The 22,076-nt window shown below is 39.0% G+C and overlaps 3 protein-coding genes across 7 annotated transcripts in view; 1 reads left to right on the forward strand and 2 right to left on the reverse strand.

Moving 5' to 3' along the window:
- Positions 1–1,249: 1,249 nt before the first annotated feature.
- On the reverse strand, positions 1,250–6,796 carry LOC105394946 (zinc finger protein 239). Its single transcript, XM_048622294.1, has 9 exons — positions 6,519–6,796; positions 6,110–6,401; positions 5,458–5,601; positions 5,068–5,115; positions 4,478–4,610; positions 3,969–4,093; positions 2,832–2,951; positions 2,175–2,328; positions 1,250–1,847 (listed from the first exon to the last, which is right to left on the reverse strand). The coding sequence occupies exons 1-9, from the start codon at positions 6,651–6,653 to the stop codon at positions 1,484–1,486; spliced, it is 1,515 nt and encodes a 504-aa protein (XP_048478251.1). The 5' UTR covers positions 6,654–6,796; the 3' UTR covers positions 1,250–1,483.
- Positions 6,797–6,939: 143 nt separating this feature from the next.
- LOC105382621 (protein phosphatase methylesterase 1) lies at positions 6,940–13,442 on the forward strand. Of its 2 annotated transcripts, XM_048622250.1 has the most exons (10): positions 6,942–7,140; positions 7,316–7,517; positions 7,748–7,857; positions 8,289–8,446; positions 8,860–8,950; positions 9,228–9,293; positions 9,628–9,795; positions 11,452–11,609; positions 12,189–12,253; positions 12,680–13,442. In XM_048622250.1, exons 1-10 carry the CDS (start codon positions 7,067–7,069, stop codon positions 12,776–12,778), a joined length of 1,191 nt encoding a protein of 396 aa, XP_048478207.1. In that variant the 5' UTR covers positions 6,942–7,066; the 3' UTR covers positions 12,779–13,442. The 2 variants fall into 2 exon arrangements, with proteins under 2 accessions (XP_048478208.1, XP_048478207.1); XM_048622251.1 differs by lacking the exons at positions 11,452–11,609; positions 12,189–12,253; positions 12,680–13,442 and adding an exon at positions 10,190–10,310 and having other exon boundaries at positions 6,940–7,140.
- Positions 13,443–14,645: 1,203 nt separating this feature from the next.
- The window catches only part of LOC105382620 (calcium uptake protein 3, mitochondrial), a 67,992-nt gene continuing 60,561 nt past the window's right edge, over positions 14,646–22,076 (reverse strand). Inside the window, exons 3-13 of one of the 4 annotated variants that reach the window (XM_048622247.1) lie at positions 21,926–22,036; positions 21,552–21,599; positions 21,379–21,461; positions 20,940–21,005; positions 20,419–20,499; positions 19,109–19,267; positions 18,468–18,582; positions 17,964–18,042; positions 17,416–17,564; positions 16,603–16,760; positions 14,646–16,094 (exon numbers count right to left, since the gene is read on the reverse strand). In XM_048622247.1, coding sequence (XP_048478204.1) covers positions 16,023–16,094; positions 16,603–16,760; positions 17,416–17,564; positions 17,964–18,042; positions 18,468–18,582; positions 19,109–19,267; positions 20,419–20,499; positions 20,940–21,005; positions 21,379–21,461; positions 21,552–21,599; positions 21,926–22,036 — 1,121 coding nt within the window. In that variant the 3' untranslated portion in view covers positions 14,646–16,022. Of the gene's footprint in view, positions 16,095–16,602; positions 16,761–17,415; positions 17,565–17,814; positions 18,043–18,467; positions 18,583–19,108; positions 19,268–20,418; positions 20,500–20,939; positions 21,006–21,378; positions 21,462–21,551; positions 21,600–21,925; positions 22,037–22,076 lie in introns of all 4 variants that reach the window. The other 3 variants (XM_048622246.1, XM_048622248.1, XM_048622249.1) reach the window with 3 other exon arrangements.

The raw sequence follows: 22,076 nt of genomic DNA on the forward strand, positions 1-22,076 counted from the left end.
AAACCGAAACCTACGTGTGCACCATGTTATATCTAAGCCCGAAAATGAAATCAGAATGTCTAAATTCCCGAAAAAAGCAAATTTTTATCCATAGTAAAAAAACAGATATCATTTTAGGAATTAGATATAACATGCTGCACACGTAAGTTTCGGCTTAGTATACCCTTTTTGCAACACCTTGTAGAGTCGGGCCCCATTGCTGAGCTGCTTGGTTAACAATATCTGAACAAGATGGTGAGGCACATACAAAAAAAAGCAACGAAAAATGTATAGGTCTGCATTTGTTCTGTCAAACCGTCGAACCGTCACAAATCTTCGAACCGAACTTATTCAAAATAAGATCTCAGTGGTAGAAGTGGGGTGTTATTTGTCGAGACGTTTCCTTTGCAATGTCACTCCATCTTTCTCATATATTGTTTATTTAAGCTTAAGTCTGGGGCCTCACGGATTAGATGATTGTATCTAGATGATCTGTCCACATAATAAATAAGCATAAAATGTAACTAAACTCACTGGGAACATTATGAAATTTCGTTTAAATTGATTAAACTTATAACAACCCATACACATACTGTTGGTCACGAACTGATTGGTATGGGGACAGGGAAGTAAGAAGATGTTTTATATGAATTTAGTTTAAAAATGCCCCTGAGTCTGAAATTTGTAGAAAAGTACACCACAAGTTCTTAATGCCGTGAAGTTTTATAACTTTTTTAAATGTAAGTGTAAACAGTTACATAACCAGTATTTGTATTTAGTTTTTTTTTAATAATTTAGCTCAATGTGTCCAGTTAATGAAATTGATTATTTGACATGAAATAGAAGAATTTTTAGGTTTTTATCCTTGACTCTTAGTTAATTTTTGTTGATTTTTACGTTGTGTAATAGTTCTATTCTATGTAGCTAATTATTTAGTTTTACTTTCTGTAATAATGTAAGTTAATAACCAACAAATTCAATAGATTTATCATGAATTACCAATGAATTAATTTTATACTTTATTTAAAAAAAGAATGAGATATTTTTGGAAGCTCATGTCTAGGCAAGTCGTTTTTAAAATGGTGTAAGTAATATTTAAATTAACATTATAACAAAGAACAAAGATTGTTTGTATTTAGTATGAATGTCACTATAATTTTAGTATGTTGAATGAATAAATGAATTTTATATAGTGAAACTAATAGTTCGCTTGTTTTATTCTCAGCTTTCCAAACATACTTGCGCTTAAAAAAATTAAAACAATTAGATATGAATATTTCTATATTAAATTTAATAAATAATGCAGGCTTACTTTAATTAAAATACAATGTAGATTCTTGTACGTTTTGATCATTTACAAAAATGGTAACTTAAACTTAGGTACTAAATAAATACATCAATTTCTCGATTGTGACGTTAAAAACATGTAAAAAATACACAAAAAATCGGCTGCCAAATTATAAATCACAACCATTATGCAAAACTGTTTGATTTCAAAATGGCGCTATTCACATTTGACGTTTAGTTCAGGCGCCATCTTTAACAAAGAGTACTCTTCTGTTTCGGAAACTTTTTCCGTGACCACTCTTCTATACTGTTCTGGAGGTGGCAAGGGCACATCTGACCTCACGTGGTCTTTCTTGAAATGCCTTGTCAAATGTCCTGATTGCGAGAATTTTTTATCGCACACTTTACACTGATACTTCTTTTCGCCGGTGTGGACCACTTTATGCTGCTTTAGTCCTGAGGATGTGTAGAACTTTTTCCCACATTCGCAGGGGTACTCCTTGATGCCTTTGTGTCGTTTGACGTGGACGTTGAAAGCGCTCGACGTGACGAATCCTTTGGGGCAGTGCGGGCAGTGGAATCTGCAAATATTTTGAAGATTAGGTTAGCGGAGATAAAGGAACAGGTAAAGTAGCTTTGGTAAGTCCACCACCACCTAGAGGACCATAGAAAAGCCTGCGCGGGCTAGACTAAGACAACTGGGGACTGAGTCGATAAGAGAGGTCTTTGTTTAGTTGCACGATTATTGGCTAATTTATTTTTTACTGAGTACTCAAGTAGAGCCCACTGCCACTGCCACCAGAGCCCACACACATAAATTTAGTAATTTTAATCGACATGAATTTAAAAACCATTCTATCTCTTTTCACACTGAACTCAAAATCCATTCCACCACAGTTCACACTGACCGTATCTCGTTATTGTGTATCCGCACGTGGGTGCTGAGGTTGCCGGAGGTGGCGAAGGTCTTGGGGCAGAGGCGGCACCGGTACGGCTTCTCGCCGCTGTGGATGCGTTGGTGGATCTTCAGGTCCGACTGGATAGGGAAGCCTGGGGGGGAATTAGTTATTAAAATAAAATTCATTATTGCACATAAAACAAATCAGTACAAAGGTGAACTTAGTGCTATCCAGTCTATTTTTCGGCAAACGAGTACTGTAATTGTTTTACTCTGTTGCCTGTATTGGTCCTAACAATGACCCGTCTCCCTCTGTCAATATCGGAAATGAGCGATAGACATATTCAGTACTCGTTTGTTAAAAAAAGTAGACTATAATAGCATTGTCTACCAGTTAACCTTTGTCCTTAACTCTCTAACTCACGACGAGAAAGTTATTGGTAGGTAATGCGATAGGCTGAGAGGAGAGACGTTTAAATACATCGAGATACTAAAATATACTTACTGAAATGAATATAATTATGTGTTATCTGACAGAGGATAATTTGATTATACGAATGAGATTGGCAAGAAAGTTCTGTGTGCTCAACGCTAGTGAATCATAAAACTTTTTCCAAAAAAATATGCAACTAATGTTACGAAGGATATTTTAGGGATTTCGTCATACCTTTCCCGCAATCCTGACACAGGAAGGTCTTCTCCCCCTTGTGCCGCTTCATGTGCGTGGACAGCTGCCCGTTCTGGATGAAGCTCTTGAAGCAGATCGTGCAGCTGAACTGTCTGTCGCCTGGAATTAACAAAAAACATAAACATAAGTAAAAATCAGAGTCATCCTGCGGTCGCTACACGGGTTCGTTATCGACGTCGATAAACACGTCAGCGAATCGCTATATATATTCCATTTCACGGGGAAAGTCATCTGATATAAACAAAAACTACCCTTATTCGAATGTAATAAGGGTTCTGTCAGATGTCTTTCCTCGTGAAACAAGGTGTAGTGACGTTTATCTAATTCGATAACGAACTCTTGTAGCGGCAGTTGATCTTGACTGCACATCTAGATTCTAGATGTGTATCCTAAGTGCATCGTACTCATTCAAAAACGGCGATATGCATCGCGACCTATCACGTGAGTACAAATGTACAGCGAAAAGCGGGTCCTCACCTCAGACTACCCCTTCGGGGATTACAGTAACGAGCATAATTCTGTATGTAAATACATCCATCTGTCTCATCTGCTACCCACCAGTGTGTACCGTCAACCGCGCACGTGGTTGACGAGCCCGGTGCGGCGGCGGAAGCGCTTGGGGCAGTAGTCACAGTAATACACACCACAATTATTGTTATTCATTATGCCACTGTACCTACATTGTTGTTTTGTATTTGTGATGTGTATTTTGTGAGTGAATAAACGATGTGTCTATGTCTATGTCTATGTCTAGTCACTCTACCAACACCCTGTATATAGTATCTAGCCGCTACTGACCAGTGTGTATGCGCACGTGGTTGACGAGCCCGGTGCGGCGGCGGAAGCGCTTGGGGCAGTAGTCACTCTACCAACACCCTGTATATAGTATCTAGCCGCTACTGACCAGTGTGTATGCGCACGTGGTTGACGAGCCCGGTGCGGCGGCGGAAGCGCTTGGGGCAGTAGTCACTCTACCAACACCCTGTATATAGTATCTAGCCGCTACTGACCAGTGTGTATGCGCACGTGGTTGACGAGCCCGGTGCGGCGGCGGAAGCGCTTGGGGCAGTAGTCACTCTACCAACACCCTGTATATAGTATCTAGCCGCTACTGACCAGTGTGTATGCGCACGTGGTTGACGAGCCCGGTGCGGCGGCGGAAGCGCTTGGGGCAGTAGTCGCAGCAGTAAGGAGTCTCCCCAGTGTGGCACTTGCGGTGCTGGAACAGGCCGCTGTAGCTTCTGTGGATAGTGGAAAGGTTTAGAAAAATTATTGGTTTTTGTTTTCAGCTACAGGGGAAACTTTGATTGACAAATTATAACTATTACTCAATCCAAATATTGCCAATATGTATGGAATGGAAATTCTTATTTTCGAGGGGTACCTGCTGAAGGGAAGAAAACTGAAACTCCATCCTGTACATTGTTTCGTTCATACTTAAAGGCAGCAGGATAGTCTAGACTTGAGCTCCGCAAACAAACGTTTGCTCTGAACGGGATTCAAACCCGCCGCCACGATATCTGGACGCAGGATCTCTCTAATTCTCTACCACCTGAGCTATGAAACTGTCTTGCCTTTACACCTATACTTAAGGACAAACTGCATGATACTTAATTATTTCATACCTGAAGGAGGCGGGGCAGTCCACACACTTGTGCGGTCTTAAATCTGTGTGGGAGATCTTGTGTGCCTTCAGGTTGCTCCGGTTGCTGAGGAACTTGCCGCACTCTTCGCACTGGTGAGGCATCTTGCTCAGCCCTGCTCATGAACAAAACAAAAATATTTGAAAAAAAGAAAAAGATTTTTGTTTGTCTCAATAACACATATTAAAATAAACTAAAACTAATAACACTTGGAGACAAAAAGGGGCTGACTCAGCTTCTGCTGCGAGCTGCGGGGCAGTAAGCAACACTGTTTTTCAGCCTGGGCGAAATTTAAATCTATGGAGGGCTTTCGATGCATGACCATATCATCACTACCAGCAAACATATAAAAAAAACAGTTATAGCTCATTTGATGCGAGGCAACACCAAATTGTTGGCACAAAATAACAGATTTATCAGAGTTTTGTGGTTTGTAGAGAAGTGTATTATAGTAACACAACTTACACAACAGTAATGTTATCCTTTCAGTATGGTGACAAAGCCTACTTCAGCTGCAGTGTTTGTTACCAAAACACTAAGAAGATGGTTATGAAGTTTATTGTCTTTCTTACCTTTATTTTTACGTGACTTTTTCTCTTTTAGTGGCCTAATCTTGGTCCCTGAAAAAAATGTGCAATAATATGAGCCCTGATTAGAAAAAGCTATAGGAATAATAAAAAAAATAAAAAATTTAAAAAACACTCTCTGGAAATAATGTAAAGTTGGCTGTTTCAATATCATCTAGAAGTTCTATCTATCTATTTATCTATCTCTTACACAATACGTAATTATTTTTTTTTGTAACTACTACTATTTCATGATTGAATTGTAATGACCTATTCCTTACAGACATAATTAAACATCTGGCAAACCCTTAGAAGTTTGTGTCTAACGCTTATCTGACTGGAAAATTATTTCACCCCTAGCTGTTTATTTTGTCAACAACACAATAACTAGATTACCTTCATCCTCAGGCTGGCTTCTCTCTTTCTTCACAACAAGCAACACATTGTCGTCCTCACTCTCCCAGCAGCTGTCTTCTTGGTCCATAGCATGGTCATCATCATCAGCATCATTTTGTACTTCTTCATCATCCTTACTTTCTTCTGAAATTGAAAATGTACTCACATATTATAACAGATTGTTTCTAATTTGTTTTATAAATAGAATTTTAAAGCAAATTTTTTTGTTGTTGTACTTAAATCCAATTTTAGTTATGAAACAAATGTCATATGAATATGAAATTAATCATATGAATATGAGATATGTTCATTTATTTTATTTTAGGAAAACTTACAGCACAATTTTATGGATTAACAATCTAGCATTGCTGTTCAACTTATTCTTTTTACACAATCAGATAGAGGGACGGTATTAGATAGGTTTGTGGGTTTGAGGTATAAGGTACAGTTGACTCCATTAATATCTATACATTTTTGTATCTTTCAAAATATAATATACCAGGACAAGTGGAAATCCTTTCTTCTGATGATGGATAACAGGATTTCATCATCATCATCAAAATATACATCCTGGAATTGGTGGCTGACTTTATGATTTGGAAAAAATGGATAAAAGATTTACAGTTATACATAAATAGAGATTAATTTATACCTAATTTAATATCTTCATCCAATGCACCTTTTTTCTTATCTTCTGTTATTTCTTCTTTGACATCATTTTCCTCTGTATCATTATTGTGAACAGGGGATACACATTTAGAGTCTGAGTCTCTATTTTCTTCTAAATTCCCAACTATGTCCAAGTCTTCAGTTTTTATACTTGCCAGGTAGTTTCTTAGCTTTGAGTCATTTTCTTCACATTGAACTATGAAGGAGTGTGCTCGTTTCAGATTTTTGGCACATTCTTTACAAATAAGTCTTGGTAAACCATCCTCTATGGAAGGCTGAAAAGATAAGAATAAAATGTTAATGGTGAATAAATATGGTATCTAATTTATCTGCGTTCTATGACAAATAAATGTGGGGATCCACTACAAAGTACTAACGGAGAAGCAAAATACCTTATGAGTTATGCAGCTGCAAAGCATTTGTGAATACATTATGTTCCTTTTGGGACAATATGAGGTGAAAATATCGAAAGTGTCCACATCGGATTCCATACATAAGCGGCAAATTTTTTGAAAGTCTAAGGTCATGGTTACTTTTGAATAAGGTTTGGTTATGTTTTTTGTTGCTTTAGTGTGAACAATATTGCTTATATATTTGTAAATAAATAAAAAAAGAAGTTGTTTTGCAAGACAAGCAACCAAAAACAACAAAATTGACGTTTGATGTGATGTTAGTTGACAGTTTTAGTTTTTATTATTGTCTGTTGTGAACCGGTATTTACCGCTATGCATGACCTAGTCCACTACTCGATTATACTTCTTGATCACTCGATTCGATTGATCACAGAATAAACGTGAATTCCACTCCAAGAGCCAACACTCCAAATTTTTTCGTATTCTGTGTAAAAAATGTCGCTAAAGTTGTTTTCAAAATAAATATTTTCCCAATGAAAACTGAGCAAATTTAAAAGAAAATAGTACCTATAACCTCTATCAACGAAATGTCTGCGTTACAGAAAAGTATTATGAAAACCAAATTGCCTCCCAAGTGCCCAAGAACATCGGGCATCTCCAAGTAAGATAATTTACTGTTATGTTTTTATTACTGTCCCTTTTTGTACTTAAATCTCTGGTATTGCAAAATGGCAATCTCACAAAACATAACACTCCAGCTTTAAATTAATCATAGTATCTTCCAAGGAAGCCGCTTTACCATTTAACCACCACCTTCACTTCATATCTCTCACCAGATTGGCGCCTTTCGGAACCTCCCGTCGTAAAGACTACAGGCCGGTGTCGTGGCAACACTACTTCGCTAAGTGTGAGGATGTCCAGACGGACAGTGGAAAGTTCCGGGTGTACATGTCTCCCGAGCCAGATCATCCGGAGCGTCCCAGGATCGTCACATTACATGGAGGAGGGTACTCCGGACTGAGCTGGGCGTTGTTCACTGTGAGTATGATAGAGACTTCCCATTGGTGCTGCAGTGGGAGTAAACGGTTAGCAATATGTTTGGATTTTAGATGACTTTCCATTTCATCCATTTATCTAAGTGTGCTAATAGTTTTTTTTTATATCCATGATTTTCATAAAGAATTACCTCTATTAGCAAGGTAGAAATCCCATTAATAATTGTACTTCTTAAAACATAAACTGATATTCTTGTGTCTGTTTATTTTCAGGAAGAAATTACAAACATGATCCACTGCCAAGTGATATCAATGGACCTGAGAGGCCACGGGGAGACCGAAGCCACTGAGCCTGATGATTTGAATGGAGAAACTCTGGTTAAGTATGTAACTCTGTACAGTATCTTATCAATACCTAGTCACATACACTGCTATAACAATCCTATAATCTCAAAAGAAATAAGATGTTAAAAGACTATCATCAGTTCTCTTTTGACCACTGTTGGAAAGTCAATTTGTCCATCTTTGGGTCTTTAAAGTATAGAAGGTAAAGGATGTCATATGCACAGAGGCTGGTCAGTTGGAACTTGTAAATATTTTTTTTTCTCTTTGTCTTACATAATAGGATTTTCAGTATATTGCTCGGCCCTCGCACATTAGATAATGGTATTTTCGATTTTGGTAGCTATTCTACACTTCAAGGCACCATGCTGCACGATCATCTTTTAGCAATAAACATAATAATCTCTATAACCCTTTAACTGATAGAAAGGATTTATAAAGAAACTCAAATTCCACTATACTCTTCTTACAGAGACGTAGAGCAAGTACTCCACAAACTGTTCAACTCGGAGATCCCGCCGATCATCCTGGTGGGCCACTCTATGGGTGGCGCGGTGGCGGTGCGAGCGGCTCACCTTCCTTCGCTCGAGCACTGCATACAGGGCATCGCCGTCATTGATGTGGTTGAGGGTATGTGCGCTTTCTTCTGCTTCTTTCCCTCTACTCTGGGGAGTCAGGGGCTGACACCTGTGGTGAAAGGATTCTTCTTCTTCTTCTGGTGCCGTCTCCTCCTAAGGATTGGCCAGTCAGAAAAGAGACAGTTACTGACTGCCCAAGAAGTGCAAGAGGTATATGAGGAAGAGGTGGTTTGTCACTCAAGGAGGCTTTACTTGTACCCATAAAAGATATTATATTCTAAAAGGCCACATCTGCAAAATACCGTTTGGGATCGATAAAACCAGCCTGCTGATTCGATGACCTTAGATTAGTTAGACACCTGGCTAAAGTGCTGGCTCCCTTGAACCTGTAAAACAAAGTAAGTACTGCTTTCAAAGTAATCATTGTGTAAAGTGTATTTAAAAGACTCTTGTACAATGTTCCAGGCACGGCGATGGACGCGCTGGCGAGCATGCAGAGCTTCCTGCGCGGGCGCCCCACGCACTTCAAGAGCATCGAGCACGCCATAGAGTGGTGGTGAGTTGGCCGCAGCATAGAGAGGCTTCTGTAATTCATTATCATTGAAGATTTGTCTTATAGTCATAGTAACTTTTTAAATAATTTATCGTGCAGATTACTGGATAAAAAAAAGCGTGTATTGTAGCATTCAGCGATAATGTAGCTTAATAATGGTGAAAGAAAATCGATCTATTAGTTCAGGAGCTGGTTTCAAAACAAATGTTATCCTCCTTGTTCGTAAATTAGTGTCTATTAATCATTATTTAAAATGATATTAATTTGTAATTATTTTCAGTGTAAGGAGCGGCCAAGTGAGGAATGTCGAGTCTGCTAAAGTATCCATGCCCGGACAGATTGTAAAGTAAGTAGATTTTATAAACATATTTGAAAAGGTCGTAGAGCAAAATGAATAATATTCAGAATTATCACTGTATTTGGCTTAAATATTATTTTTTAATTTCAGTACTTTAAAAAAAAATCACATTCAATTAACACACACATTTATTTTCCGTAAGCTAACGATAAACTGTCTCCTAAGACAGCTTTTCCCTAGCAGCAACAGTGACCATGCTACCTGAGAGCCATGACAACCATTGCTGCCATGAGAAAACTATCTTTTCAGCTAAAGGAAATCTGTATGCCTAAAGCTTTTATATTTTTCTAATAACATCTCTCTCTTTCTCTCTCCCCCACAGCTGCGCGACCAACAAACTAGCCATCAACGAGGTGCCCCTCTCCCCCCCCTCCCCGCCCGGCTCCCCCCCCGCGGCGGCGCGTGGGGCGCGGGGGGGCGGGGACGCTATACCCGAGGATGAGGTCGCTGAAGTGGGGGAGATGCCTCCGCCGCCGGATAGCGCTATGAAGTTAGTGTGTTAGTTTACTAGCTGGTTCTATCGCTCCCCTTCGTACGCAATCCATATTCCTAGCCTATCCCTACCCTATCCATATCCTATGCCTACCCTATCCCTACCCCATCCCTACCCTATCCCCACCCTTTCTCTAACCTATCCCTACCCTATTCCTATCCATACCCTTTCCCTGCCCTATCCCTGCCCTATCTCTACCCTATGCCTATGCTATCCCTACCATATCTCTACCCTATCCCTACACTATCCATAACATTCTTACCTTTTAAACCTTCCCTGGACTTCCGACAAAATATTAAATTTCCAGACAAAAATTACCAAACACCCTAAATAAATCCATCCTACAGTCTCCAGTCTTTCTTACATGTAACATTCTGAATTCTCGTTCCAGCTACAAATGGCGCATAGACCTGTCTCTGACCGAGCGCCACTGGGCGGGGTGGTTCTCGGGTCTCTCTACACACTTCCTGACCCTACAATATATTCTTTCTTATTAATAACATAACATATTCTATCCATTACTCCCAGCTACAAATACCTCAAAGACCTGCAACATAATTCAGAAAGATTCAATTTATGAAAGATATTTTCTTATTTCTTATTTTCTTATCTCCCAGCTACAAATGGCGCATAGACCTGTCCCTAACGGAGCGCCACTGGGCGGGCTGGTGCTCGGGTCTGTCGGCACACTTCCTAACCTACCCTAACCCTACAATATATTCTTTCTCATTAATATACTGGTAATACTGGGCGGGGTGGTAGTAATAAGGCCGCCATTTGTCCCGTCAATGTTGAACATTTCCCTGTATAATTTCTGTTTGTGTGTGTAATAAAGAATTATCTATCTTTCTTATTAATAACATCAAATTCTATCCATTACTCCCAGCTACAAATGGCGCATCGACCTGTCTCTGACCGAGCGCCACTGGGCGGGGTGGCAAAACCCACACAGTACAAACAATAAATCATTACTCTTCATAATATACTTCTACATAAAACTCTAATTGTATTACTCTTGTCTACTATATATCTCACACACTCTCTCCTCACAGCCACAAACACAACTTTTATAATATTCTTCTTACATAATCATCTAATCTCCTTCCAGCTACAAATGGCGCATAGACCTGTCCCTAACGGAGCGCCACTGGGCGGGGTGGTTCTCAGGTCTATCTACACACTTCCTGACCCTACAATATATTCTTTCTTATTAATAACATATTATTCTTTTCACAATTTCCAGCTACAAATAGCTCAAAGACCTGCAACATAATTCAGAAAGATTCAATTTAAGAAAGATATTTTCTTATTTCTTATTTTCTTATCTCCCAGCTACAAATGGCGCATAGACCTGTCGCTCACGGAGCGCCACTGGGCGGGGTGGTTCTTGGGGCTGTCTACACACTTCCTAATCTACCCTCACCCTACAATATATTCTTTTACTCTTGGCCGCCATTTGTACCGCCAATGTTGAACATTTCCCTGTGTAATTTCTGTTTGTGTGTGCAATAAAGAATTATCTATCTATCTATCTTTCATATTAATAACATAACATTCTATCCATTACTTCCAGCTACAAATACCTCAAAGACCTGCAACATAATCAGAAAGATTTTTTCTTATTAATAACAAAATTATTTTCACAATTTCCAGCTACAAATGGCGCATAGACCTGTCCCTAACGGAGCGCCACTGGGCGGGCTGGTTCTCTGGTCTCTCCACACACTTCCTGTCGGCCCGGGCGCCGCGGCTGCTGCTGCTGGCTGGTGTGGACGGGCTGGACCGCGCGCTCACCGTGGGGCAGATGCAGGGTGCGTCTATATGTATACAGGGTGTTTCTATATGTATACAGGGTGTTTCGGAAGTTAAACGAGCGATAGACAGGGTGTTAGACTGATAAAATGTAGCGGTTACACTAAAATACATTTTTAAAACCGACGTTTATCGCTGTCAAATAAGTACCGTATTTAACTATCTAACACAACCGTGAACGCTCTTTAAGCCTGTGTTAAACGGTTTTGTAGCAAATAGCAATGCAGCTGTAAGAAACTTAAAACAGCTGTCATTAGGGCAGGGGTTTCACTGGGCGGATGCAGAGTGAGGGAGGATTAAAGGCAAGATTGTAACAAAGTTAGACGAGGTTTAACGACGGTTATAAATAGTATTGGATACATAAAATGCAGCCGTACCACTAAACCGGTATCGATATTCTGTTTGATTTTTTTACTGTACCACAAAGTTAAAGTAGATTTAACCAAAGTGCGACACGGTATTTGACGGTGTTTGGTATTTGAAGGCTAAATGCACAATCTCCTATGAATATCTTTAATGAATTGAATCCGATCCATCCGGCCACACTTGGTATAACGGCATGTGTTTCTATGTTGCAGGAAGGTTCCAGATGCAGGTGCTGACGCGCTGCGGTCACGCCGTGCACGAGGACTGCCCCGGAGAGGTAAGAAAAAGAGAAAAAACTTTTATTTACTTATACTTTAAATAACAATATACGAACGAGATGATGTGAAGTGTGAGGTGTCATTTGTCAAGACGGGTTTGATGCACTGACACTCCATCATTTTCGTAGTGGTTGGATGAGGAAAGCCGAGGGCAAAGTGTGGTGGCGCTCCTTTGCCTATGTCCAGCTGTGGATAATTTCAGTCTGACGATGAACTGATAAGTTCTTCTGTTTGGATGAGAAAAGCCGAAAATGGAGTGACGATCCTTGTTGCAGGCAAAATCTTTAAGTCCTGCAGTGCAGGCTTTTGGCTATTCATTTATGATAATACACAAAGTCGGATTTAGAACAAATATTTTTGCATTTCGACTGTATTAAAATGTGTCACTATAATTATAATAAATCATACCTTTTCCCATATTCCAGGTGGCCCGAGTGGTGGCTTGCTTCGCTTTACGCCACCGCCTCACCGCCGCCACTGAGAACGGAGAACAGATGCATCTAGTGTCCGCGCCGGGCTGCTAGACTGGTGCCTCCTAGACGGGTAGGCAGCACCAGCTGAGGGTGTAGCTATAGACGGGTAGGCAGAGGACCTGTGCGCTAATCCTGAATATTTTCTGCTTTAGTTGATAGTGAATTCTGTAGGGGGTTTACCGCAATTTGATCAGCATCCCTGTCGGTGAAGTTAGAAACTGATAAAACGAATAGAAATTCCTATTGAATTACCTATGGACTAGAGTCGACAATATTCGTGATTCGTCCACAGCTGAAGTAGTAGCGATAGACGGGTAGGCAAAGGACCAACTGAAGCGATGTTAAAATGTAAAAAAAAAACTCTGTTGTGTGAATTCCAAAACCTCTATAAGATCTTTAATGTTAATTTAGTGATACCTACTTTGTTGGTCACATGACTTTTTACTATTGAGATTGAGGAAGCATTTTTTTCGTTATATCCGAAAACCGTAGAAAAAAAGTTTTTGAGAATGACCCCTGAGTCACCCCTTTTCCCTTTCTTCTTCGACAACCGTCTTCTAATATTTGTGTAATTGTGATCTTTTAAATTACACTAAACGTTTTAAATGTTATTTGGATATTTTTTACACCTTGTTGATACTAAGCTCAACTAGCATTTTAACTACTTATCGCTCAGTAAAAGCGGATTTACATAGTATGAGTGTAAAGGTACTAACTTATGGGCGTCTTGCACAACAAAGTTAAATAAAATTAAATAGTTTGTCTCTTGCTCTGACAGTATAATGTCAGAGCAAGAGGTCATACATTTAATTTTATTTAACTTTGTTGTGCAAGACGCCCTAAGACTATTAAAGCGGATTACCGAAAAAACCTTACTTTTCAATGGAGGCTCTACTCAAAATTTAACTAAGTTGAGTTATCTACAGAAAAACTAACGAAGTATTTAATATTCACTATAAATAAAAACAAGCAAATTGTTGTACTGACTAAAAAATTATTGAGTATAAAAATAAAATCGATTTGATCCTTATAAAGCAAGAAGCACACCGTTATAAGAAACCTATTCTAGTATTTTTTATAAAAGACTTATGAATGCAACCATTCTATCTACATGTTTTTAGAACCAATCCAATAAGATTGTATTTATTATTAATTTATTATACCACTGCACTGTCTCTCAAATCCTTCCAGATTATGGTAAAAAAACCTTCTAGCATTTACCAGTTTGATGAATAATGATGATATATATAGGGTTGGTTAGTTTGATAGTATTTTGTCACAAATGCTATGGAGATTTTTTTACATCTCACCACCTTTTTAATAAATTCATCTACATAGAATAGTTTTTTCGAAGAGGCCTATGTCCGGCAGTGGATGGTCTAGAACTGTTAAAGATTAGGAAAAATTTGGACCAGCAAAAATGGTTGTTAAATTCCTTCATTATAACCTAGTGACCAGTTACCTTAATCATTTAATTATAAAATGGAAGGACTGATAACAGCTGTAAACACGTTTAAATATAAGGTTGTGGTGGATTTTGGTTTTGTAAATAATTCCAGAGGTATACTGCAATGAGTTTTCATTTCCTAATGTTGTGATTAAATTACTGTATACTTTTCAATAATTAATCGTAGTTTATTTTTGAATAAATGCATGCATTTTCATGTCTTTGATAAAATATTTAGTTAAGTACACTTTGTCCAATTAGAGATCTAAACATAATTTATTTGTGATTCAAAAGCATAATTTATTTTTGTGTAAATAGAAACATTAAAATCTCTTCGAATTTTTTACACCAAGTGTTGTGAAACACTAATGAGATGTGTAATTAAACTTGGTTTTAATTAAAAACTTCTAAGAAATCTGTGTTTCTCTCTACCATCTAAAATATTTACCTACCAAATAATAAATGCACCAGCAGTGTAAAAAAAAATATGGTTTATTGAAAAAAAACACAAGTTTATTAAATTGAAACAATCCTTCAGCACAATTATTAGCATTTAGTTACAAACATAATTCTTCCTAGTAGAGTAAAAACACACGATCAATAACATTAAATTACCTATTAAAACAAAAATACTACTCATATATTTTTTTCAGCAAGATTTTTCTAAGCCAGTTTGTAATCTACAGGGTATAGAAAAGATATATAATTATACTTATTATTATTTAGGAAAACATGAATATTGAATACTGTTTGTATCTTATCTTAAACAGGATGGAAATTTGTCAGTGACCAAGACAAAAGGTGTATCAAACAAGGCCTTTAGCTAGATAAAAAAAAAACAAAAAAAAACTTTTGGCTAGATCAATGACAAAATTTCCCGTATTTTTCATATTAGAGAAAGGTAGGCACTGGCAAAAATATTTTACTTAAATTAATTTCTATTTAGTAACACAACACAACACTGCTTTGTACAAAATATCGAAAATGACTAGCTTTTTAAGTAAAACAATTTTAATAATTATTAACCATAATTTATAATAAGATGTCAAAGTAGGCCGTTTTGTTTTTCTATTGGACACTAACACCCAGTTGCACAAACAAACTTTAAACTAATGAGTTCCGTCCAAAGAACAAAATATCTATCTAATTACTTACTTCTTTAACGAGAAGGTCAGTGGTAGATCAACCTAAGTTTAAAAAAATCTTTGCCTAACTAAAACACAAAAAGCACCAAAACTAACATATATATAGGCACAAATAAATATATTACCTAATATTAAATTATAGACATAAATTAAATCTCACTATTTAACAACCTTTATAAGATTTCTTATTTTGTAATAATGACTGGGCCACCTACTAGTAATTAATTTTAAAAAATGTCATAGGTAGGTAGGAGGTAAACTTATATAAATAGAAGAATTTAGAAAATTGGCTAAAATCCTAACAGTATACGATTATAATATTTGGATAGTAAGTGCAAGATCTTATAATGAAACATGGCATCGAATTATTTTAAAATCGAATGTGAGCAAAACATTTTTTTAAGCAGTAAGTATAATTATAATAAAAATCTAGTTAAGTCGTACCAACGTACTGCTATAGTGGCGCAACTAGTGGGCAGAATTTTAGCTAGAGAGTGCATATCACTGTATTTAGGTTCAATTCATAATATGATAATATACATAGGTGACATAGATACCTTTGATACAGTAGTAAATGGCATAAATAACTTGCACTCCATCAATCTCAATAAAATTCTTGCTCAAAATGTACCTGTTTGTATGAAATTACTAGATTTTTATACCTACTGCTTCAAATTTGGATAGTAGGTAAATAGTTAAATTATTAAACTGAGCTCTTCATTTCTTGCTTCACACAGGATTTGAAAGCTTCCCACCCTTCGTTCTTGGCGTAAGACTGGAAAAAATAAAAATAAGTTGTACATACCAATATCGACCAGAACTATGTCATTAGAAAGCTCTTTTCATGACTAGTCTCAACGTTGTCGGGTAAAAATTATACTTTCTTAATTATGATAATTATTGGTATAAGATTAATATACTATAATGACGAGTCAATTGCACGCCGAATAAGCTGAGCTTCAGTTAGTTTAGCGTGGGACGCCCTCGTACCTTGAACCCGCGGTGCAGGCGGTCCTTCATGATGGCGATGAACTCCTTGTAGCTCAGCAGCGCGTCGCCGTCCGCGTCGAGCTATGTATATAGAGCGTGGGACGCCCTGGTGCTATGTATACAGAGCGTGGGACGCCCTCGTACCTTGAACCCGTGGTGCAGGCGGTCCTTCATGATGGCGATGAACTCCTTGTAGCTCAGCAGCGCGTCGCCGTCCGCGTCGAGCTATGTATATAGAGCGTGGGACGCCCTCCCCTGGTGCCATGTACACAGAGCGTGGGACGCCCCCGTACCTTGAACCCGCGGTGCAGGCGGTCCTTCATGATGGCGATGAACTCCTTGTAGCTCAGCAGCGCGTCGCCGTCCGCGTCGAAGATGGCGAACACGGTGGACACCAGGTGTTCCGACTGGGAGATGCCGGTGCAGATGAGCACTGCTCGGTGGAACTCGTCTGCGGGGGGAGAAGGTTTTGGTTAAAGTAGGTACAGTTCGGTTCAAACAACTTGGTAGTTCTGAAGTTGGCAGCGATTCATAATTTCAATTTACAAATTATAGATGCCATTTTGTTTTGTCACTTTAGAACTAAGCAGAAGAAGGTCTAGCACGGGGCGCAATTATGACGTGTCAAAATTTTTGCATCGCGCTCTCTCACATCGCGCAGCGTCAACTGCTACCCTTCTGGGTATTATAAAATACGAGTATCTAGGCTCCCATTGTCAGAAAAAACGATTCACGACGGGAATAACTCTGAATGCGAACAAACCTTTAGAAATAGGGTGATCCGCCAGCGTATACATCCGCATCGCTATGGTAAAATCTTCCAGATTGTTGAGGAACTGGCAGAAGGTCTTGAATTCGTGGAAGGAGATGCCGGTCCAGGTACATGTCGTACTGTCCGTGTCCAGGAGACATCGGCATCATCATCAGGCAGTCATTGTCCAATCCTCCACCCAAAAGGCACACACCACAAAGGCGCATAGTTGCAATAGAGCGCTCCGGGAGATTTTCGGACGCCATTTTGTTTTTGCACCTCAGAATGAGTGTGTATATCTATCTACACAGAGTTGACTTTATGAACATAACAAAACTCTGAAACCCCAACAAACCTTTAGAAATCGGATGATCAGCGAGCGTATACATCCTCATCGCAATAGTGAAATCCTCCAGGTTATTCAAAAACTGGCAGAAGGTCTTGAACTCGTGGAAGGAGATGCCGCGGCCGTCACGCACGCGCTCCAGCAGCCGGTCTAGGTACATGTCGTACTGGTCCGTGTCCAGGAGACGTCGTCATCATCATCAGCCAGTCATTGGCTACTGCTGGACATGGGTGAATCTTTAACTAACCTAACTCTTAACCCTAACCTAAGAGCGCTACGGGAGATTTTCAAATTTGGACGCCATTTTGTTTTTTCACTCCAGAAACAAGCTAGGTATATCTATACAGGGTAGAATTTTATCATTGAACCTCACTAAACAGAAGACAAAACCCTCAAATGACCACAAACCTTTAGAAATTGGATGATCAGCCAGCGTATACATCCTCATCGCTATGGTAAAGTCCTCCAGATTGTTGAGGAACTGGCAGAAGGTCTTGAACTCGTGAAAGGAGATGCCGCGGCCGTCACGCACTCGCTCGAGAAGTCGGTCTAGGTACATGTCGTACTGGTCCGTGTCCAGGTACGTGTAGCGGAGCAGGATCTTCGCGAAGTCCACCTCGGAGATGGTCTCGTGGCCTGCGGTTGAAAGAAAGGAATAAAAAGAGGATGTGTGAGCATAGGTACAAACTGCAATGGCAGGTTGGGTAGTTTGATAAGTACTTATAAGTCAGACAGATAGACAGACGAGTTCTCTTCTCGGATTTAGATAGGTAAACAAAAGGCAAGCGTAGCCGTAGTTTGAACGACATTGTCGCAATAGACGAGTAACAAAAAAGTAGCACATAGCGTAGACCAACGCGTTGCAACGGCATTCGTCAGTCTTGACGCATTACGTCCAAGGTGGACGCAAGGACGGATCTTGTCACCCCAATAATGCTTCTCTATTTGTCATCCATGCCACCGAACATTAGCAACTAACAATCGTCGATCTCTTGTCAAATCTAACAGATGTTTGACAGGCGAGCGTCGCTGCTCAAGGATCGATGGTAACCCCACTGTACCTTTAGCGAACTCCTGAAACTCGAGCTCCAGCACTTCGGTCTGCAGGTTCTCCATGAACTGTTTGAACCCCTCGAACTTCAGCTCGTCCTTGCCCTTCTTGCCGAAGAAGTGCACCTGCAGATAGGAGAAGACACGAAATTATAGTTTATTGGTTAGTGACACGGTGAACAATTTGAGACACGGTTCAAGGAAACGGTTAATGGCTCATCTTATCACCTCTGTGGTCTTTAGAAGCTCCCCTTTAAAATCAGGTTCGATTGCCGGCTGTACACCTGATGTACGAAAAGTGATATGATCCACGTATAATGTATTTCCATCTCGGATCCATGAGATCGACCCGAACCTTTGTACGTTGTAATTGGACACGAAACTAACATGCAGCTTCCCGTTCCACAACAAGAATCTAGATGAAATGTGCCACTTTTTTATGTTATCACCAGAGCTACAAACCCAACCAAGAAGCATCAACCACCCCCGAAAAAGCAAACTATTTCCACTAACCTGCAGCATAGTATCAACAATGGCTACTGGCTAGCCTCAATGACATTCACCACCGTGATACGACCACTTAAGCTAGGGGAACATCATTATGAATCCCATCACCACAGAGACAACCCCGAAGTAAACCACCTCCACTAACCTGCAGCATAGTATCAACATGATGCCGCCGCTGCAGCCCCTGCTCATCGTCGACGTAGGCCTCGTGCGGCCCCTCCCCCCCCTCGCCCGGCCCCTCCCCCCCCTCGCCCGCCTCCAGCCCCCGCTTGCCCTTCCACGCGAAGCTGAAGATCTTCTCCATCTACAAGCAGGTAGGGGTTTAGTAGGTGGTCTTGGGTGGTAATGTAAGGTGGTAAGTCTTTGAATTAATGCAGTAGTAACTTAGATTAGTTTTCGTAACTGGGCTCTATTGGAGTCAGCGACATGAAGTAATGTGACTGGACTGTCCTTTCACTATGATGAGACTGAAACGCTATGAACATTTTGTGTATTTGCATGGATTGGATTGGTCAAACTATCTATTCGGCGTTTAGGATGACACAGGCAGAGGGAGGGTCACTCTCTGAATCCACGAACGAACGAACAAGTCTTTAGTTTCCTGGACCCAGGAAAACAAGTATATTTTCCCGCTGTCTTTTTTGAAAAACTTACCGTTACGGGACGATGTTATGCGCAAGTGCAGCAGTAGCATGGCGCAAGATACACTAGGTGTGTTAAAAGTTGTCGCCACTCTTGGTAAAGTAAAGAAAGTAAAAAGCTTTCCTATCTTTTTAATTGCATTTACTGGACCCAGTGTTACCTTTGGATACTGCATTTTAAAATGCGGTAAAATAATAAGCCTTTTATAACTATGTACCTGGATTGACCAAAAAATATTTATAGTTTTGTTAAGTGCAAATATAAGAAAGAAAAAGTTTTGGTAAGTATTGATAAAGGAAAAAGAATAATTTATTAGGTATCAATATTAAAGAAAATCATGCAATTATTTTGTTTGGATGTTAGTAGGTGTAAAATGAATATAGGTAGTTGATAAAAATATGTTTTATAAACCTTCGTATCAAATAATTACGACAAGTTACCAAGAGCCTGATAATTAAAACTATGTAGCAGTCAAAGTGCAGACAGTAAAAGTATAATTTGTAATGAACTGAAAAAAAACGATGTTTACATTTAAATTGTAGATAATCATTAAAAAAAATTATAGACGACAGATATTTGATCAGAACCGACAAAAACATATAAGCAGACATCTATACTACGGTAACAATCAATGAGAAAAAAAAGTTTTTTTACCGGAACGGCAGCTTTTTAAGCTACAATTTGTTGTCAAAACCAACATTAAAGAACACGATTTAGGCCACGGAAACACATAGAATGTAAGCACAACATAAAAAAATCGGACGGACATAAACAAGATAGTACAAGAATGGTGCATTGAAAGTCGAGACTTACTGTGGAAGGTTTAGCGTCTAATTTAGCTTGAGCTTCACCCAATCGAGTCTTCATTGCGCTGGTTGATACTAACGAAAGCAGCTACAATACGATTATATGCAATAAATACAATATTATACATAATATTAAATATTATATACAAAAATCTTAACTTATGATACCTAGTTTAGGGGTAATTAATATTTTTTATTTCACAAAAGCCAATTGGTTTTAAAAGCAATTTCAAAGTGTTACAGATATTATGAACACAAGAAAAATGCTGTGCCGTTTTTTGAATCAGTGGACGATGATATATGTATTCAAAAATCAATATATTTATCGCCAGTACTTTCATACTTAGTATGCGAGTATAAGAATAACAAAGGCAAAATTTACTTTATAAATTTACATAATAACATACATTTACGTATGTACAGAAAAAAACAAAAGACATCACCTATACGTAAAAACAAAAGAAACATAAAATAGAGACAAACATTGTTTTTTAAACGGCACAGGTTTTAGTCACTCCTTGCACTTACAGCCTCTTTACTCTTCTTGTCCAAATCTTTACGTTCCTTCAACGAACCGCCCAATAACCGTTGGATCTAAATTTTATTTGAAAAAAAAAACAGAACAAAAATAAAAGTAATAAATAAATACATCAAATTAAAATAATGTGAATAGTTTTACTGTTACTGGTCCCTTCTTGCATGAAGGCGTCCTAAACTTTGTTATTAAAATAAAAACTAAATAAAATAGGATACATAACAGGTTACAGGATAAAGATATAGGTAATCAGGAAGTCATTTTAACCAGTGCAGGGTAAACACATTCCACTTTGGCTTTTTTTAAGATTTGACAGAGTTTCCACAACCATTTCAGTCTTTAAAAGTCAAGGCATTCTAGGGTTGGGAATGAAGTCTGAAGGCAGTCTATACTTAATTTAAATAATGAAGTAGGTATAATGAGTGAACTTACAACTAGAAATTCGTTCTTATCGACTCTCTGGTTGCCGTCGGTGTCAAACATGTTGAAGGCAATCTGGAAACCAGACGCCGGCTCTGGAAAAAATATAAGGACATTAGGTACTTTATTAATAATATAATAATGTAATTTTGTAATAATAAAGTATTATAATTTATTTCACTCACTTGTCAGGATTGAGAGCAGAAATAGGTACTCTGTGTAAGATATGATTCCTGAAAACGATAAAGAATTAATTAACAATAGAATTTTTTATGCGAAGCTCGCTAGAAAACATATATTCGATTCTTTGTCAGTGTGTTAGTGGCGCCTGCACCTTGATAAATTGCATTGAACCTTTGAGCATATCCACTTCTAAGCTCTCTAAGCCTGGACCATTCTGGACATGGACATGGACAGCCGTCCAGCGCAGCCTAGCCAGTTAGCTGACAACTTATCTGACTGCCAGCCGTGGCCTGGCTTGATCTGGTCTGATGAGTCGGAGAAATATCGACGAGCTATAGGAGACGGAGACACGTATACAGGGTGTTGCAGCACATACCCATGTCCCTCATGTTGCGGAACAGCTTGGAGGAGCCCTTCCGGAGCGGCGGCGTGTGGTCGCGCAGGTACTCCAGCTCCTTGGTGGACAGCACGCGCCGCTTCAGACGAGCTGAGGGACAAATTGGCATATACAGGGTGTTGAAAAGTAT

The sequence above is a fragment of the Plutella xylostella genome, chromosome 7, assembly GCF_932276165.1.
Source record: "Plutella xylostella chromosome 7, ilPluXylo3.1, whole genome shotgun sequence".
NCBI classification, from domain to species: domain Eukaryota; kingdom Metazoa; phylum Arthropoda; class Insecta; order Lepidoptera; family Plutellidae; genus Plutella; species Plutella xylostella.